Raw genomic sequence first — 18,326 nt, forward strand, 5'->3', positions numbered from 1 at the left:
GTGATCTATAGGTGCTATCCACATAAGTGGGGGTGGTTAATAGCAAGAATCACTGGAATGTTTCTAGTAAATCAAGAGGGACAAGCTCCCCAAATACAAACAAATGTTGATATAGAAGTAAAAATATATACAATACAGTCACTTGTTTGTAGTTTGGCACAATGTTTTCCTTTTTTTTTCCCTTGGGTTAATAGTGCATAAACTACTTGTGCAACTGTATGACTTTTTGAAGTCTTTTACATAGAACATCAGATTAAAGTTTGCTTCTAAATACTTATTCCCACACTTCAAAAATCTCTTCTTTAAGCACTTACATGTCAACATACATACCACAAGGCATATTTTGAAAGAAATAAAACACAAACATCAAATGTCTTTCTGGAAAATGTGAGTTTCTTCTTCAAACACAGGTAAAACCCAAAATGCTGTTTCTGCTTTTAGGAGATTGTAGTCGGAATCCCTGCAGAAAAACCAAACAATTTATGCCACCTTAGTTAGCTTTAGTGTATGTCCCACAAAGGGATCATACCATCTAAATTTGTTTACATCATACTAAATGCTGTATAATGCAGAGATAGATAGATACAAATAGCAGGGGGCACTAGAAAGCACTCCTAATTGCCACACAATGAGACTGTTTTTCCCCCCAAATTATGCTCTTTTTGCTTAAATGATCGTGGCCTTTTGTCTATATGACTTTTTGATTCTGTTGTTCAAAACTTTTTTTTTTTTTACTGCAAAGCCCTTCCCTTCCCAAAATCACTCAAGAGCATATTTTAGTTCTATTTTCTCAATTAGTAAAAACCAATGCAGAATAGCAGAAAAAGTAGACTTGTTAGAGTTTATCCCTAGCTAAGCCACAACAAAATTGCCCAATCTTTTGTGTGGCTTAAAGGTATAGGGATTTTCATGCACTTTTTTTCTTTTTAATTTGAAAAAGAAGGGAATGTGACAGTTTCTTTCATGCAAACTTTTGCTTTCAAGAGGGAAAAAATGAGGGACTGTGGGCTTAGCAGGTAGTAGGAAAGCTAAGGGTACATCATCTCAGCCATTTTGGTGCAGTATTACCTCAGTTTTTCAAAAGAAGCTGTCCCAGCCTCATCCTTGTGGACCTGTTCTCGCTCCACGCACTTTCCCTTACACTTCTCATCTCTCAGGGCCTTGGAGCTGGATTTGTGACGATATAACTTTTTGTGTGTCGGTCCATTATTGCCTAAAGTGCTCAGGCTATTACACTTTTTATCAAAGAAGGCAGAGCGAGAGTCCTCATAACCATGCATGTTTGCACGACCAGGATCACCTATTGCTGCTTTTCCATTGCTTTTACTCACACCCTTGATGGACCTGTGATTCTTAGTGCCTCCTGGGGACCCACTGTTGACCTTTTTCTTAGATTCCTGTGGTGTCCCAGCCAATATTTTAAGGGTTTTTAATTTTAGACTATTGGACTCAGGGGAGTAGAATATGTTGGGGTCTCCATGGTGTTCCATGGGTTCCCAAAGGGGCTCTATGGAGGCCATCATGAACCTCTGCACATCTGCCATACCAGAGGCAATGTTAGACAAGATATAGGAAGGCTCTTGAAATTCCCGTTGGTCGTCATCAAGGAGGCTATTGGTGTTCGTGCTCATGTTCATGTCGCTCCATCCTGGGTTACTCTCCTTCCCCAGAGCCCAATCTCCAGAAAGTCCCTTTTGAGTTGGCATCTTCATAGAGGCCACAGGGCCACCGTGTTGGATACATTCGGTCAATGTCTTTCCTGTGGAGGATATGTTGTTGATTTGGCCTCCTCCACGGCCAATGCCAACTTGCATTTTCTCTCCATTGATTGCAGCCATGTATTTCCCTTTCTTTGTTGACTTAGGGGCCTGGCGGGAGGTTTTGCCAGGTGGCTTTTCAATTCCTTTGTTGTTGGCTTTGAGAGATTTTTTCCTGGTGTTTTTCTGAGAAGAGCTTTGGTTCAGAGCCCCACTCTTGCCTGGTGAACTTTTCTTTCTTGATTTTGACACTTTGTTGTTAGTACTCATTTGACCAGATGGATCATTAAATGCTGATAAGCAAGGGGTTTTTTGGAGAAGACTGACAGAATCCTCATCATTGAACATATGGAACTGAAACTGATGGTTATTTAAAGTAAATCCATCATCCACTTGGACCTGCCGTGAAAGGGTACTGCAGTCCCACTTGATTTTCTCCATGTTGCCCAATGGTCCTGGGACACCCTCTTGAAACCCCTTCAGTGTTCCCAGTGTCTTAATACTCTCACATCTGGTAATTTGAGGGGAAAGACTGGGGGTGTCAGGTGGGGACACTTCTGAAAGAGAAGAGTGGCGGAATTTGTCAGGAGTGAAGTTGGAGATATCCAGGAGGTCAGTGGACTCCTTTAATGGTGTTATCTCATCAATGCTCTGCTGGATAACCAGCTTGGGGCTGCAATGGGCCAGGAAGTCATCAGTAATATCATCATCACCATCCTTTTCACAGGACTTCAAGCTTAAGGAACAATAATTGCTTGAGTTGACAGAGAGTTGGGCCATTGAATCAAAGCTAAAGAGCCGATCATCATCCATATTGGCTTGGCCCTGCTGGAAAGGAAAGCATATCTCTCCATTATTAAAGTGACATAATTGATAAGAGTCATCAGATGGGAGCTGAGTGTCTTGCACAGAGGCATATAGGACCTTGTTGCAATTACTGCCACCACTACTGAGGCAGATTCGATTGTATGTTGTAGATGTGAGGTTATTTTCCATGGAGAGTACTTGGGAGACTCCAAATTCATTAGATTGTGTTGGAGCTATCTCTCTTGAGACTTCAGCCATGAATTCCTGGGGGCCAGAAGTAGGTTTGTTGGGCCACACATTTCCATAGTTGTTTGATTCCATTTTGAAGTTTTGGGATGACTGCTGTAGCTCAGACTCAGAGGGTGAGGAAAGCACACAGTCCTGGGCAGGCTGAAGAGGCACAAATGATTTTTCTGTTTGAGTGAGGCTGCTTTCATTTTGCTCTGGAGAATGGTGAGCAAAGTATGATATACCAGTATTATTTGACAAGTCAGAAGCATCTAACAATGTCTGCAGATACCCTCCAGGGATAACAGGTATATTGGTGGCAACATTAGCAGATGATAGAGGCATTTCAGAAGAGCAGGTGGTTGGTAAGAAAGTAGAATTCTTGGCAACCTTTGCCTCATGAAATTCAGATAGATGAGAACTGTTTGAAGTCCCAGGGGTAGCTTCATTCTTTAAATTAGGTGTAGATGATTGATCTTCCAAAAGAGGGCTCATTTGAACAACTGACTTGCTTTCTTGACCAGCTTTGATTTTCTTGGATTTTAACCTGGCTTCACTTTTAAATTTGATTTTGTTGAGCACTTTCCTCTCTGGCCCCTTAAATCCTGCATCTTGGGCTTTGACTTTCACTGAGTCAGGGCCTGTAATGTCATTTAGATGTGATCCATTTGCACAGCTGGGGACAGCCAGAGGTGCTGACTTTAGTGTACCTTTCATGGCTCCATCTTCTTTACGAGTACAAGCTTGCCTCTGATCACTGCAGAATGAAATTTGCTTACCACTTACTGAAGTTTCCACAGATGGGATTCTTTGAATCCTGTGCCTGTTGCCAAGTTTAGATTTTCGTTTGCGAGCAGGTGGCAGGAATGACGCTTCAAAGCTACCTGGTTCAAAGTTTTGTTTTTGGCATAAGGGTGTCTTGTTGGAGTCAATGTTGCTATTTCTCTGTTTTTTCTTCTTTTGCCAGAAGCCCTTCAAGGGGGCAAGCTTGGCATATTTGTTGAGCTGATTTTCACTCAAATTCACTGTTGTCTCACTGGAATCTACCCTACCCAACTTCACCAGCATGTTCTTCTCACCTTTAAAGCGATTGATGATGATATATTTGATAATAACAGGGGGCTCCTTACGGGTTACTTTTCTTCTCTTTTTGGGACACCATTCATCATCATCTTCCTCTTTGGAACCACCTGGCAACCATTCCTTCCTCTCATTTACTTTTTCACCCTCTAGTGAGTCAACGTCATATAGATAATCTTCACTGTACCTGACTTTTCTCTTGGCTCGTAGACCATAGTTCTGCTGGGAGAAGGAGTTGCCAGAATTAGTGTCCCGAGCCATATAGCGGCTACAGTCCTTGATCTCCCCCATGACATCATAAGAGACCTCAATGAAGGAACTGTCATCACTGAAATTCCCTGATGCCTCCAAGGAATTAGCAAGATGGCCCTGCTTTGGATTCTTAAATTGCCCTACTTCAGTCCCACTGCATGGTTTATTTAAGGCAGATTTTTCTCCATTATCCTTTTCATCTTTTTTCTCTACACCCTTGTCTTCCTGTCCCTCTTCTTTGCCTTTCTTCTTGTCCAAGTTTTTATCCTCCTCCCCCCAGATGATGTTCACATCAGGAACCTTGAATTGGGAAAGATCGCTGTTCTGCTTCAAAACCCCACTCTTAGACTCCCGTTTGGGGCAAGTAGTAAAGACACTGGGAAAAAAGTTGAATTGGGCATCCTCCTGCATTAGAAGGGTGGTCTTGTCTCGAACATTGTCCTGGAAGGACTCATATCGAATTTTCAAGGAACAGACATCACTGCCCAGTGTTGACTCATCATCATCGAACATGTAGTTATCCACATCTTCTTCAGAGAATAAGTTGACAGACAGCTCATTTTTGGAACAGAGGTCAAGCAGTTCAATCTTACTCTCACTAATGAAAGTCTCAAAGTAACCCCAATCTTGATTGGAATTTGCCAGCAAAGCCTCTTCTGTATTACACTTGTCTAACAGTAATGCCTCATAATAACTTTTCTGAGCTGGATCCTCCAAGTCGATGTCAGATTTCTCAGCTTCTCGTTTTTCCCCTGCCCTTGATTTGTGCAGGGGGAAGCCTAGGAGCTGGTCTGAAAGCAGCTGCTCTCCATATTTCATGCTTTCTCCAGCATTAATACACTGAATCCCTATATCAGAGACTGCACAGGTTTCATAATCCTTATTTAGATCACCAACTTTCAGACTGATCCCTGGCTCAGGATCTACTGCATCCTTTGATTCCATGAAGCAGCCCAAACAAGTCCGACTTGGCTGCATGAGGCAGTCCCCATTCAGAGCTGACATGCCTGCAGGCTCCATTATGGCAAATGGAGCTTTCTCACATTCACTGGGCAGTGACCATGTATGCAGGCCTTTTGTAACACCAGATGTAAGGGAGATGGCATTCACAGAAGCACTATTAGCAGCATGCTCAGGTGCTTCAATTAGGCCCAAAGGAGATGGGGGGCTCTGCATACAGGGTTTCTTAGAAGGCAGAGGCAGGAGACCCCTGGGATACATTAGGGTATCTTTTTGAACCACTGGTATAGGCTGGATTGGTGCAGCAGCTTCTAGAGCTGCAAATGACTTCATTGCCACATCTTGGTCCTCTGAATCTGGAGAAAAGGGAAAGAAATGACAGAAATAAAGTTAAAGGTCTTAGACCACTACTCATTAGAACACTCTTTCCCTAGATCAGTTTCTGGTACTTGATCTTATATAAACTAAGTTTCAGCTTCTCTAGCTTTAGAACTAGAAACTACAAAGTTAAAGAACAACGCTGATTTTATATTGAACATTCATGAAAGTGAAAAATAGTATTTCTTTAGATTCAGCTTTTTCTTTAGACACAGAGCTCTCTCCTCAGAAACAGAGAAATAATTGGACTGCTTGATCAATTGGAAAGTTAAGGCTTCCAGGGTGGGAAAATGCTCAGATGGGATATTTATGGTTTCAATCTATAATGCTTAGTCCTATCAATCAGACCTCTGTTCTAGCAGCTCCTCTGAATCTAGATGTTCCAAGCCTAATTCACTAGGAATTTTGAGGAACTTATTCATCTGACAGAGATGATTTGCAAGAGCACAGTGGTTGGATTAAATAGCTCTTGGAGACCCTTCTAGCCCAGTTAGAAATCTGGTGGAATAAAATTTAGGATTAATATCAATCTCAAAGGCTTAATATCAATCTCAAAGACTTAACCTGCTCCAACTTTGTAGATACTAAAAATCTATTTGGTGTAGTAACACCAAAGGACCACTAGGAGAGGTAGTATATACTATAAATTCTCTTACCATTTTCTTTGACCCCATTAATCAGAGTGTTTTCTCCATTGGCTGAGGCAACAACAGCCTTATCTTGTTGGTTATCCATGAATGTAACCTCTTATTTTTTCATTCCAAGTCCAAATTCTGTCCAACCTGCACATTTCAAATATATAATGTTAGTCATTAAATATATTTTTTCTCTGTTTTAAGGTTATTTCAGCTAGAGAGATCTTAAAAGGCTCACTGTAATTTACCTGTTTCCAGACTGGCTTCATCACCACTGTTGTTTTTTGTTTCATACTTTATACCCTAGATCCTTCTATCCCCTCTAGGCCACCATACTATTTATAATAGAAATCTGAAGCAGGCAGACTTATGCCTTCTTCCAGATAGGAATATATTTAACCTAATCATGGCCATACAGTTAGAAAGGATGCAAAGTAGAGTCCAGAGTAACATGAGAGAAGGAATGTATGCATGTAAAGATTGGCTTTATTTTTGTTTGCCTCATTTCCACCTCAGAAGATCTAAAGCTCTTCAAAAACAAGGCAATTCATACATACACACACATATATATCACACTCAGATTTTCTCTCTCTCTGCCCTAAAATTTGACTGCTAAGGATGGAAAAAGGTAAAGAATTCTTTTCTTGGTTTCTCAACTTTCATGATCTTAACTCTGTTAATGACAAATATTCCTCAAAGCCCAGCAGGATTTTAAAATGTTACTACAAAGAAGAGCTTAAATTTCTGAAAAGTCCCTACATCATCTATTTTAGGGCATAGAATACATATCTATAGTCCCTTATCTCCTGCCTGCCTACTTGGGTGGTAGGTATATGCAAAACAGTAGAAGACAAGGCCATCTGAGATGGAGTTATCTACCATATGCTATCAGAAAATCTATAAATCCTTTTTTCACAACCCCCCTTTTCCTAGACCTTCTTCTCAGCCAAGTATCCATCCCTTTATTAAAAAGCACAGACTGCTGATGGCCAAGCAGCTGTTACAAAAATCTCAAGAGTATATTCATTTATCCTACTACATGGATATACTATAAAAGGTAGGACCAGCATTGAGGGAACAAGAAGCAGTAAGCAGAGTTTTACATGATTCAGTCTCTATACTATTTTACCTATTTCCTTATCTGTAAAATAATAAGTCCGTATTAGGCAATCATCTAGTTTTAAAAATGTTAGATGGCCCTGAGTTTCTCCTAACATTTATATATCAGAATTGCCAAACTTTCTACTTACACAAGGCCTGATTTGAGAGTAGCCAATAAACCAAGGTGCCAGGGAAAAAAGGAAAGATATGCTTACTTGTTGTATTTACACAAAAAGAAGGGCTGAAGATTTCTAAAAAGTGGAGAGAATGGGCACCTGGGTGGCTCAGTCGGTTAAGTGTCCATCTTTGGCTTAGGTCATGATCTTGTGGTTTGTGGGCTTGAGCCCCGTGTCAGGCTCTGTGCTGACAGCTCAGAGCCTGGAGCCTGCTTCGGATTCTGTGTCTCCTCCTCTCTCTGCCCCTCCTATGCTCATGCTCTGTCTCTCAATAATAAATAAACATTAAAAAATTTAAAAAATAATAAAATAATAAAAAAATAAGTGGAGAGGAGAGGCTAACAATGTCAAAGTCCCCACCGCTTGGCAAGAAGGGCTCATTTGTGGTAGAAATGAATAAACAGATCAGATGGTTTAGCTTCTGCTTCAGAGAGAATCATATGGGTCATGTGGAATCATACTGCCATGATGGATTTCTCTGTGCAACTTTCTTTTTAAGAAACTCAACTGAACTTCAGGTATCATTTTACTCTTTTTTAACCACCGCCTAACTAACTCCATCTTGGCAGGGACTTCATAAAGGTCAAATTATTTGTAGGTTTCAATAATTTGGTATCTTCTTGCCCCTTATACCTAAGGCTAATTACAAGGAAGTCCATTTTTATCACCAGGAAGACCAAGGCACAGAAAAAGAAAATAAGGTCTCAAAAAAGCCTAATGGCAGATCTGTGAAAAAACCTCAAGTCTCCTGACCAAGAGACCAAGTATTTTTTCTTAAAACATAAAATGCTTTCTCTATAATTCTTACCACCTCTGACCCCTGGCCAAAAGAAAGATATAGAAATACAAATTTCCACATGTTATTGATCTATATACTTCCATCCTCTTTCAGGTAATAAAATAAAGAACAGCTGCTTCAGACAAGTAGTAATTATTAGTAAAAATTAATGTACCATAAAATATATGCAGGAGCAATATACTTAAATATGAAGAATTATACAATGTCACACAAGACAAGGACACTATGTCAGGGGACATATTAATGTCATTGTAACTTTATTCTGGGATGTTATTATTGTAAGAACATAATTTTCCTTGGGGCACCTGGGTAGCTTAGGTGGTTAAACATCCAGCTCTTGATTTTGGCTCAGGCCATGATCTCACAGTTCGTGAGATCAAGCCCAAGTCAGCCTCTGTGCTAAGCGCAGAGACTGCTTGGGATTCTCTCTCTCCCTTTCTCTCTGCCCTTCTCCCATCTGTCTGTCTGTCTGTCTGTCTCTGTCTCTGTCTCTGTCTCTCTTATTCCCTTCCTCTTTCCCTCCCTCTCTCTCTCTCTCAAAATAAATAAACATAAAAAAGCACATAATTTTCCTCTAATAGAAAATCAGATCAAGCACCCAGGATTTATGGCTCTAAATTAAAGGGTATCTTTTTAAAAAAAATTTTTAAACATTTATTTATTATTGAGAGACACAGAGCATGAGCAGGGGAGGGGTAGAGAGAGGGGGAGATACAATCTGAAGTAGGCTCCAGGTTCTGAGCTGTCAGCACAGAGCCCAATGCAGGGCTTGAACTGACAAACTGTGAGATCATGACCTGAGCTGAAGTCGGTCACCGAACCAACTGAGCCACCCAGGCACCCCTAAATTAAATGGAATCTTAAAGGGTTGAGAATAGAAGAAATATACTTTAGCAAGAAATAAAGGAGAAATGGAGATGGGTATGGGAGCTTATTGAGTTTGGAAGGGGAAAGTAAGAGAATGCATGAATACCCCCCAGGTTACAGAAATTATCTCATTTTGTACTTATAATTATCTTGTAAGGTTGGCTTTATTAGATTCACATTTTTTTTCAACAGGTAAAACTAAGTATTATAGATATTAATGTAATGATTATAAATTATTTGGGCCTTTGTTCTGCAGAATTAGAAGGCTAAACCTTGAATAGATAATCCTGTGGTCCTTTCCTATGTCTTTTCAAAGCTCAGCTCTAAGCGAGACAACCCAAAGGCATATATTTTCTCACATTTTTATTTATTTATATCTTGGCTGCTTATAAAAATGATTTGGGAGAGGGATTTTAATTTTGTATGGTTGTAATACAAACAGTTCTTGGCTTGCTTTAGCTTTTACCGACTGATCAGCATTTTAGGACAACAAATTTTGTGGGGTTTTAAAAACCTATTTTGAGCTAAAATTGATTAGCACTTTTGGAATTATGTACAACAAATTGCTTTGCTGATCATGGTAAATCATCAGTGTAATGGTATTGAAATAACATTAGCATGGAGATAGGTATTTTGAAGCAAGGAAATGCTCAATTAAACTGGAAAATCAACCCCTCTCACCTGCCTTTCCCCTCAGTTGGGCCTGTAAAGGGTTCATATATACTGTCACAGTAGGCTGCTATGTTCTTCCCCAAAGGCCTTTAAGCCTCAGGTCTCAGAGTCTAAGTGACCTACCCTAGCATTTGTGTTGAAGGGCTGTTCTTGGCGTTTCCAACTAAAAAAGGAAAAATCAAGGCAAGAAAATAAATAAAGACAACATAACCTTTGGGGTTTGAGTAGTGCTGATCTTTAGGATACCAGTTTAAATAAATTCAACAAATTGACTAGGCACCACCGGTGGTAACGGTAGTGTACCAGGCACTGCCATGGAAAAGACAGGTGAATGAAACTAGATCCATGTTCTTACGGTGCTAAGAGTCTATTGGGGGTAAATAAGCCATAAAAATTTTCTAATAAATGTATAGTATGCTGAAAGAGAAGCAAAACATTTCTATGGGAGTTCCAAATGAATAGATCTAATCCACCTCTAGAGAGGAGGGAGATCAGGGAAGGCTTTACCAGTAGCAGCAGCATTTGAGATGGACCTTCTTGGATGGTCTTTCAGGAGGTGAGGATGGAGAAGTATAGAGGAAAGGCATTCCAGGCCGAAGGATCTTCATGAGATGCCAGGAGTCTCTCCCCACTCTAGTCTATCCTCTAAACAACTGATACAGAATTATAGGTCTGACGACTTGCCCTAAATATTTGTTTTGACTTGCATACAACACCCTTCTCAATCAATCTTCAACTTCTCAAGTTGTATTTTCCTTTCATTCTGTTTATCTTTCCCTATACTTCCAAATATTCTAGCCAGGTCTGCCCCCTTAATATGCTAGAGCATTTTTTGCTTCCAGGCATATTGTACTTGATATTCCCTCTGTCTGGAACGCCTCCCCACACCCTCTCCCATTCCTACCCCTTCAAGCCTCCCTTTCACCTCCCTCTTCTATTCCCTACTCAACTTTTTCTTGACACCTTCCTTGATTCGCCCCACCCAAACAAAATTAGTCTCCTCTCTGCATTCCCAAATAACATTGATCCCCTTTGTGTCTATCACCTTACATAAGCATTACCTCTTTATATCTGATTCCCTCAATAGACTAAGCTCCCTTCACCTCCGCAGGGCGTAGCTCACACATAGTGCTTAGAACATGGTATGTATCATGTAAAAGTTGATTAAACAATAATATTGAATCATACGAAAAGCTGGGGGGAGATTTTGGGGAACAGTAAGCATTTGGCTGAAATATCAGGTACACACAAGAGGATATGGCTGAAAAGAGCTACACTGTGGAGGCCACCTGAATCTTAATCCAGGAAGACACTGAATGGTTTTGAGTAGGACATTAGGACCAGTGAAAGTGGAAAAACCAGAGGTAGGGAAATAGGTTAGGAGACAATGTTCAGTTGTAAGAAGTCAAGAAGATTAGAATTAAGAAAGAGGAAATAGGAATGGAAAGGAGATGTTAGATTTGAGAACTGCAGGGGTGTGTTTGGAAAATAATTTAAAAGTGGCAGGTGAGTGGAAAATAATTTAGAAGTGGCAGGTGAGAATTGGGCAGGAGTCAGTATATACAGAGAAAGGAGAGGTCCAGGAGTTAATAAAAGGAGCACTAGAGATTGTTTGATTCCTGGCCAGAGTAGCCTCAGAAATAAGGATACCAAGATCTTCATGAGAATAAAACAAGGTAAGGAATAATCATCAGGTCCAACATGGATAATGAATTTGACAAGGATCTTAGCTGTAATACTGCAAAGGAGACAACTGACCAGAAGTTGTTATAGATGGGGAATCTACAAGTTTAGTTAGGGACTGAAATGGAGCACGGAGATGGGACTGCTATAGCGAACAGGTCCAGAGAAGGTTTCCAGGCTAACCTATGCAACCTCTGTCTAGTCTGACTTTTCCAAGTTCAACTTCAGTCAGTATCATGGATGACAGAATCAGCAATATTTCAGAGAGCACATTCTTATCCATAATACTGCTTGGCTAATTCCATTTTCTAATACTTTCCAGGATTTCAAGATACTACTTTAGAAATATTGAGGTATGATGCTTTTAAGTACAGAAAACATGCTTAAATGAGGAGCCTTGTAACTTTAAAAATATTAAGGGTGAGAGAGGCATGAAAAAGAGACTATCACAGTTAAACTAAAGAATTGTATATATCTCAAAAGTAAAGTATAAAGAATTGTATATATCTCAAAAGTAAAGTATAAATCTATTCCATCTCTTATTATAAAGATTCAAAATTCAAAAGATATGCACAAATAAACTCTTACAGAAGAGTTCATATAATATAATGGATGGAGTATAACTACTTACTAGTTGGGTGTCTCTCCTTCCCCTCTCTGGTCCTAAATTTTATTAGCTATACAATAAGGGAGATTATATATCTAAGGGCTTGCCTAGATTTTAAAAATTATAATTTATTTAATCTTTTTTAAGATTGAAATTACAGGGGTGCCTGGGTGGCTCAGTCAGTTAAGTATGCAATTTTGTCTCAGGTCATGATCCTAGGGTTGTGGGGTTGAGCCCCACATTGGGTTCTGGGCTGAGCATGAAGCCTGCTTGATATTCTCCTACACTCCCTCTCCCTCCCCCTCTTCCTCTCTCCCCTGCCTGTGTGCTCTCTCTCTCTCTAAAATAAAAAAAATATTTTAAAAAGACTGAAATTACATGTGCAAGAAAAATTAGTTCTGATTTAATTTTTATGTGATTCTGAGATGAGCCTAAAATGTACATTTGAGGGAACTCTTTACTGTCTTCCATCTCATGCTCCTTCCTGTATTCCTCTGATTTTTGTACATTCCTACCCCAGTCCTATCATAGGCAGCAAATAGGGTGCTGCTGCTGGTAACAGGGCTCTATATATTCCACATGGCTTCAGTTTTGGCAGCTACCAATCTGGGGTGAGGGCTTCTTTGGTGCATTTTTGTCCTAATCAGTGGCTCAGTGTTTGAGTGTCCCTTCTTCCACTTTTCGTTTTCCCTTCACTTAGTGTTCTTATCTGCACCATCCTTTGACATCACTCTAAAGTGATTTCCAAAAAGAGCAAGTACATAAGACCATAAATCATTAAGAAAGTATTGTCTATGTTAAATATGCCAATGACATAAAACCCGAATATTCAATAAGACTTGAAGTAGGGGTAGAAACAAGCAGATGTACTCATGCACCCAAGTCATGAATAGCCAACCTCTCTACTAGACTTAATTTATAAACTTTTATTTTTTTTAATTTTTAATGTTTATTTATTTATTTATTTATTTTATTTTTGAGAGAGAGAGATGGACAGAGTGTGGGCTGGAGAGGGGCAGAGAGAGAAGGAGACACAGAATCCAAAGCAGGCTCCAGGCTCCGAGCTGTCAGCACAGAACCCGATGCGGGGCTTGAACTCACAAACAGTGAGATCATGACCTGAGCCAAAGTCAGACGCTTAACTGACTGAGCCACCCAGGTGCCCCAATTGTTTTTAATTTTTTTAAAGTTTATTTTTTTTATTTTGAGAGAGTGAGAGACAGCACGAGTTGGGGAGGGGCAGAGAGAGAGGGAGAGAGAATCCCAAGCAGGCTCTGCACTGACAGCATGGAGCCCAACACAGGGCTTGATCCCACAAACCGTGAGATCATGACCTGAACCAAAACCAAGAGTCAGACGCTTAACCAACTGAGCCACCCAGGTACCCCTAATTTCTAAACTTTTAGACCACAGGTAGCTTCACTTTATGGGCACATCTGAGCCCCTTTGCCTTTGCAAATTTTTATTTTCAGGACTTCTCCTGCTTGCTTTCTCTCTCAAGTCCAAAGAACAAGTGATAGATAAGTCCAATCACTGTCAGGTAAAGAATGGATATTTCCAAAAAGAGTCTCTTTCTTCTTGTCACCAGATCTAAATGGGCAGTATAATGACACAGTAAGCACAGAGACACCAACCTACAACACCCATTGGTGTGTACAAGATGGTGAGTCTTTAGAAGGAGCATGCCACTGTAGCCTGGCACTTTGTGAGAATGGGTTTATACAAGGACTGTGTCCTAATCACTGAGTGCCTTCATTAACAGGCAGCATTGAGTTACATTTAATGCTTGAGTGCAATAATTGTAGGCTGAATTATCCTTTGATTTTTTCCATGTGGTTTATAATCTCTTTTCTTACTACTAATCTATCCTGTTAATTTGCATTTTAAAAATGCTATTAAATTCTTTTCAGAAATATAATCACTGAATCACAGAGTTAAAAGGATCTTAGAAGATAGTCTAATCCCAAACTCCCCATTTTACAAGTGGGGTAACCAAGTCCCCCAAAGGAGAATCTACTTGCCCAATGTCACACAGTGAGTTGGTAATACATACATATTTGGAAATAACCCCATGGCACCAAGTTACATATCGGGAGAAATATAATTTGTAAATAAAAATAACCACTAATTAGAGCACTACTAACTTTTTGTTTGTCTGTATTGGAGGAAATGCTGTCACAAACAGGAGAAATGTCTTTGCTTATCCCAAGGTGGGGGTGAAAGGGAGTGGAGAAAAGGCCAAACCCAAAATGTACCTGGGATGGAGGCACAGCTCTTCTAGACTCTGGATTCTAGAGCTCTATGTTGTCACCCTGAGGCATACCAGTCCAAACACCATCTTCTCCCATTCTCTCTCTCTCTCTCTCTCTCACACACACACACACACACACACACACAATGTGTTTATGTACACTCAATAAATCAAAGTGCCTTTATTCTTCTATTTTGGAAGCAGGATGCTGCATACTGGACCAGAGTTGGAAGACAAACAGAGCTGGAATTCCGTTTTATCTGAACATGCTAAATAAATTCAACTATTTAATAATGCCTAGTTGAAATACCACTCAAAATTCTGAATTGGGGGTTGGAGGGAAGATGGTGGCGTAGGAGGACGCTGGGCTCACTGCTCGTCCTGCTGATCACTTAGATTCCACCTACACCTGCCTAAAGGACCCAGAAAACCGCCAGAGGATTAGCAGAACGGAGTCTCAGGAGTCAAGCGCAGACGAGAGGCCCACGGAAGAGGGTAGGAAGGGCGGCGAGGCGGTGCGCGCTCCACGGACTGGCGGGAGGGAGCCGGGGCGGAGGGGCAGCTCGCCGGCCAAGCAGAGCCCCCGAGTCTGGCTGGCAAAAGCGGAGGGGCTGGACGGAGTGTGTTCCGACAGCAAGCGCGACTTAGCGTCTGGGAGGTCATAAGTTAACACCTCTGCTCAGAAAGCGGGAAAGCTGGAGGACAAAGGGAAGGAGAGCTGCTGAGCCCCCGGATGGCAGAGCTCAGCTTGGCGGGGAACAAAGGCGCTCGCCAGCGCCATCTCCCTCGCCCATCCCCCAGCCAAAATCCCAAAGAGAACCAGTTCCTGCCAGGGAACTTGCTCGCTCTGCGCAAACACCCAACTCTGTGCTACTGCGGAGCCAAACCTCCGGCAGCAGATCTGACTCCCTCCCGCTGCCACAGGGCCCCTCCTGAAGTGGATCACCTAAGGAGAAGCGAGCTAAGCCTGCCCCTCCTGCCCCCATGCACCTTGCCTACCCACCCCAGCTAATACGCCAGATCCCCAGCAACACAAGCCTGGCAGTATGCAAGTAGCTCAGACGGGCCACACCACCCCACAGTGAATCCCACCCCTAGGAGAGGGGAAGAGAAGGCACACACCAGTCTGACTGTGGCCCCAGCGGTGGGCTGGGGGCAGACATCAGGGCGGACTGCGGCCCGCCCACCAACTCCAGTTATACACCACAGCACAGGGGAAGTGCCCTGCAGGTCCTCACCACTCCAGGGACTATCCAAAATGACCAAACGGAAGAATTCCCCTCAGAAGAATCTCCAGGAAATAACAACAGCCAATGAGCTGATCAAAAAGGATTTAAATAATATAACAGAAAGTGAATTTAGAATAATAGTCATAAAATTAATCGCTGGGCTTGAAAACAGTATAGAGGACAGCAGAGAATCTCTTGCTACAGAGATCAAGGGACTAAGGAACAGTCACGAGGAGCTGAAAAGCTCTTTAAACGAAATGCGAAACAAAATGGAAATGACGACAGCTCGGATTGAAGAGGCAGAGGAGAGAATAGGTGAACTAGAAGATAAAGTTATGGAAAAAGAGGAAGCTGAGAGAAAGAGAGATAAAAAAAAATCCAGGAATATGAGGGAAAAATTAGAGAACTAAGTGATACACTAAAAAGAAATAATATACGTATAATTGGTATCCCAGAGGAGGAAGAGAGAGGGAAAGGTGCTGAAGGGGTACTTGAAGAAATTATAGCTGAGAACTTCCCTGAACTGGGGAAGGAAAAAGGCATTGAAATCCAAGAGGCACAGAGAACTCCCTTCAGACGTAACTTGAATCGATCTTCTGCACGACATATCATAGTGAAACTGGCAAAATACAAGGATAAAGAGAAAATTCTGAAAGCAGCAAGGGATAAACGTGCCCTCACATATAAAGGGAGACCTATAAGACTCGTGACTGATCTCTCTTTTGAAACTTGGCAGGCCAGAAAGGCTTGGCACGATATCTTCAGTGTGCTAAACAGAAACAATATGCAGCCGAGAATCCTTTATCCAGCAAGTCTGTCATTTAGAATAGAAGGAGAGATAAAGGTCTTCCCAAACAAACAAAAACTGAAGGAATTTGTCACCACTAAACCAGCCCTACAAGAGATCCTAAGGGGGATCCTGTGAGACAAAGTACCAGAGACATCCCTACAAGCATAAAACATACAGACATCACAATGACTCTAAACCCGTATCTTTCTATAATAACACTGAATGTAAATGGATTAAATGTGCAAACCAAAAGACATAGGGTATCAGAATGGATAAAAAAACAAGACCCATCTATTTGCTGTCTACAAGAGACTCATTTTAGATCTGAGGACACCTTTAGATTGAGAGTGAGGGGATGGAGAACTATGTATCATGCTACTGGAAGCCAAAGAAAGCTGGAGTAGCCATACTTATATCAGACAAACTAGACTTTAAATTAAAGGCTGTAACAAGAGATGAAGAAGGGCATTATATAATAATCACAGGGTCTATCCATCAGGAAGAGCTAACTATTATAAATGTCTATGCGCCAAATACCCGAGCCCCCAGATATATAAAACAATTACTCATAAACATAAGCAACCTTATTGATAAGAATGTGGTCATTGCAGGGGACTTTAACACCCCACTTACAGAAATGGATAGATCATCTAGACACACTGTCAATAAAGAAACAAGGGCCCTGAATGATACATTGGATCAGATAGACTTGACAGATATATTTAGAACTCTGCATCCCAAAGCAACAGAATATACTTTCTTCTCGAGTGCACATGGAACATTCTCCAAGATAGATCATATACTGGGTCACAAAACAGCCCTTCATAAGTTTACAAGAATTGAAATTATACCATGCATACTTTCAGACCACAATGCTATGAAGCTTGATATCAACCACAGGAAAAAGTCTGGAAAACCTCCAAAAGCATGGAGGTTAAAGAACACCATACGAAAGAATGAATGGGTCAACCAGGCAATTAGAGAAGAAATTAAAAAATATATGGAAACAAACAAAAATGAAAATACAACAATCCAAACGCTTTGGGACGCAGCGAAGGCAGTCCTGAGAGGAAAATACATTGCAATCCAGGCCTATCTCAAGAAACAAGAAAAATCCCAAATACAAAATCTAACAGCACACCTAAAGGAAATAGAAGCAGAACAGCAAAGGCAGCCTAAACCCAGCAGAAGAAGAGAAATAATAAAGATCAGAGCAGAAATAAACAATATAGAATCTAAAAAAACTGTAGAGCAGATCAATGAAACCAAGAGTTGGTTTTTTGAAAAAATAAACAAAATTGACAAACCTCTAGCCAGGCTTCTCAAAAAGAAAAGGGAGATGACCCAAATAGATAAAATCATGAATGAAAATGGAATGATTACAACCAATCCCTCAGAGATACAAACAATTATCAGGGAATACTATGAAAAATTATATGCCAGCAAATTGGACAACCTGGAAGAAATGGACAAATTTCTAAACACCCACACTCTTCCAAAACTCAATCAGGAGGAAATAGAAAGCTTGAACAGACCCATAACCAGCGAAGAAATTGAATCGGTTATCAAAAATCTCCCAACAAATAAGAGTCCAGGACCAGATGGCTTCCCAGGGGAGTTCTACCAGACGTTTAAAGCAGAGATAATACCTATCCTTCTCAAGCTATTCCAAGAAATAGAAAGGGAAGGAAAACTTCCAGACTCATTCTATGAAGCCAGTATTACTTTGATTCCTAAACCAGACAGAGACCCAGTAAAAAAAGAGAACTACAGGCCAATATCCCTGATGAATATGGATGCAAAAATTCTTAATAAGATACTAGCAAATCGAATTCAACAGCATATAAAAAGAATTATTCACCATGATCAAGTGGGATTCATTCCTGGGATGCAGGGCTGGTTCAACATTCGCAAATCGATCAACGTGATACATCACATTAACAAAAAAAAAGAGAAGAACCATATGATCCTGTCAATCGATGCAGAAAAGGCCTTTGACAAAATCCAGCACCCTTTCTTAATAAAAACCCTTGAGAAAGTCGGGATAGAAGGAA

General features: G+C 40.8%; 1 protein-coding gene across 1 annotated transcript; it reads right to left on the reverse strand.

Moving 5' to 3' along the window:
- Positions 1-290: 290 nt before the first annotated feature.
- NEXMIF (neurite extension and migration factor) lies at positions 291-6,197 on the reverse strand. The gene is made up of 3 exons (XM_049644675.1): positions 6,119-6,197; positions 1,069-5,440; positions 291-460 (listed from the first exon to the last, which is right to left on the reverse strand). The coding sequence occupies exons 1-3, from the start codon at positions 6,195-6,197 to the stop codon at positions 367-369; spliced, it is 4,545 nt and encodes a 1,514-aa protein (XP_049500632.1). The 3' UTR covers positions 291-366.
- Positions 6,198-18,326: the final 12,129 nt, after the last annotated feature.

The sequence above is a fragment of the Panthera uncia genome, chromosome X (genome assembly GCF_023721935.1).
Source record: "Panthera uncia isolate 11264 chromosome X, Puncia_PCG_1.0, whole genome shotgun sequence".
In the NCBI taxonomy this organism is placed as follows: Eukaryota; Metazoa; Chordata; class Mammalia; order Carnivora; family Felidae; genus Panthera; species Panthera uncia.

Bases quoted from the DNA above. Each gene is read 5' to 3' on its own strand.
- NEXMIF (XM_049644675.1), bottom strand. From the start codon at position 6,197: ATGGATAACCAACAAGATAAGGCTGTTGTTGCCTCAGCCAATGGAGAA. The intron at 5,441-6,118 runs GTAAGAGAATTT...CCTTTTCTCCAG, and splicing joins TAATGGGGTCAAAGAAAATG to ATTCAGAGGACCAAGATGTG. The intron at 461-1,068 runs GTAATACTGCAC...GTTTTTCTGCAG, and splicing joins GCTTCTTTTGAAAAACTGAG to GGATTCCGACTACAATCTCC.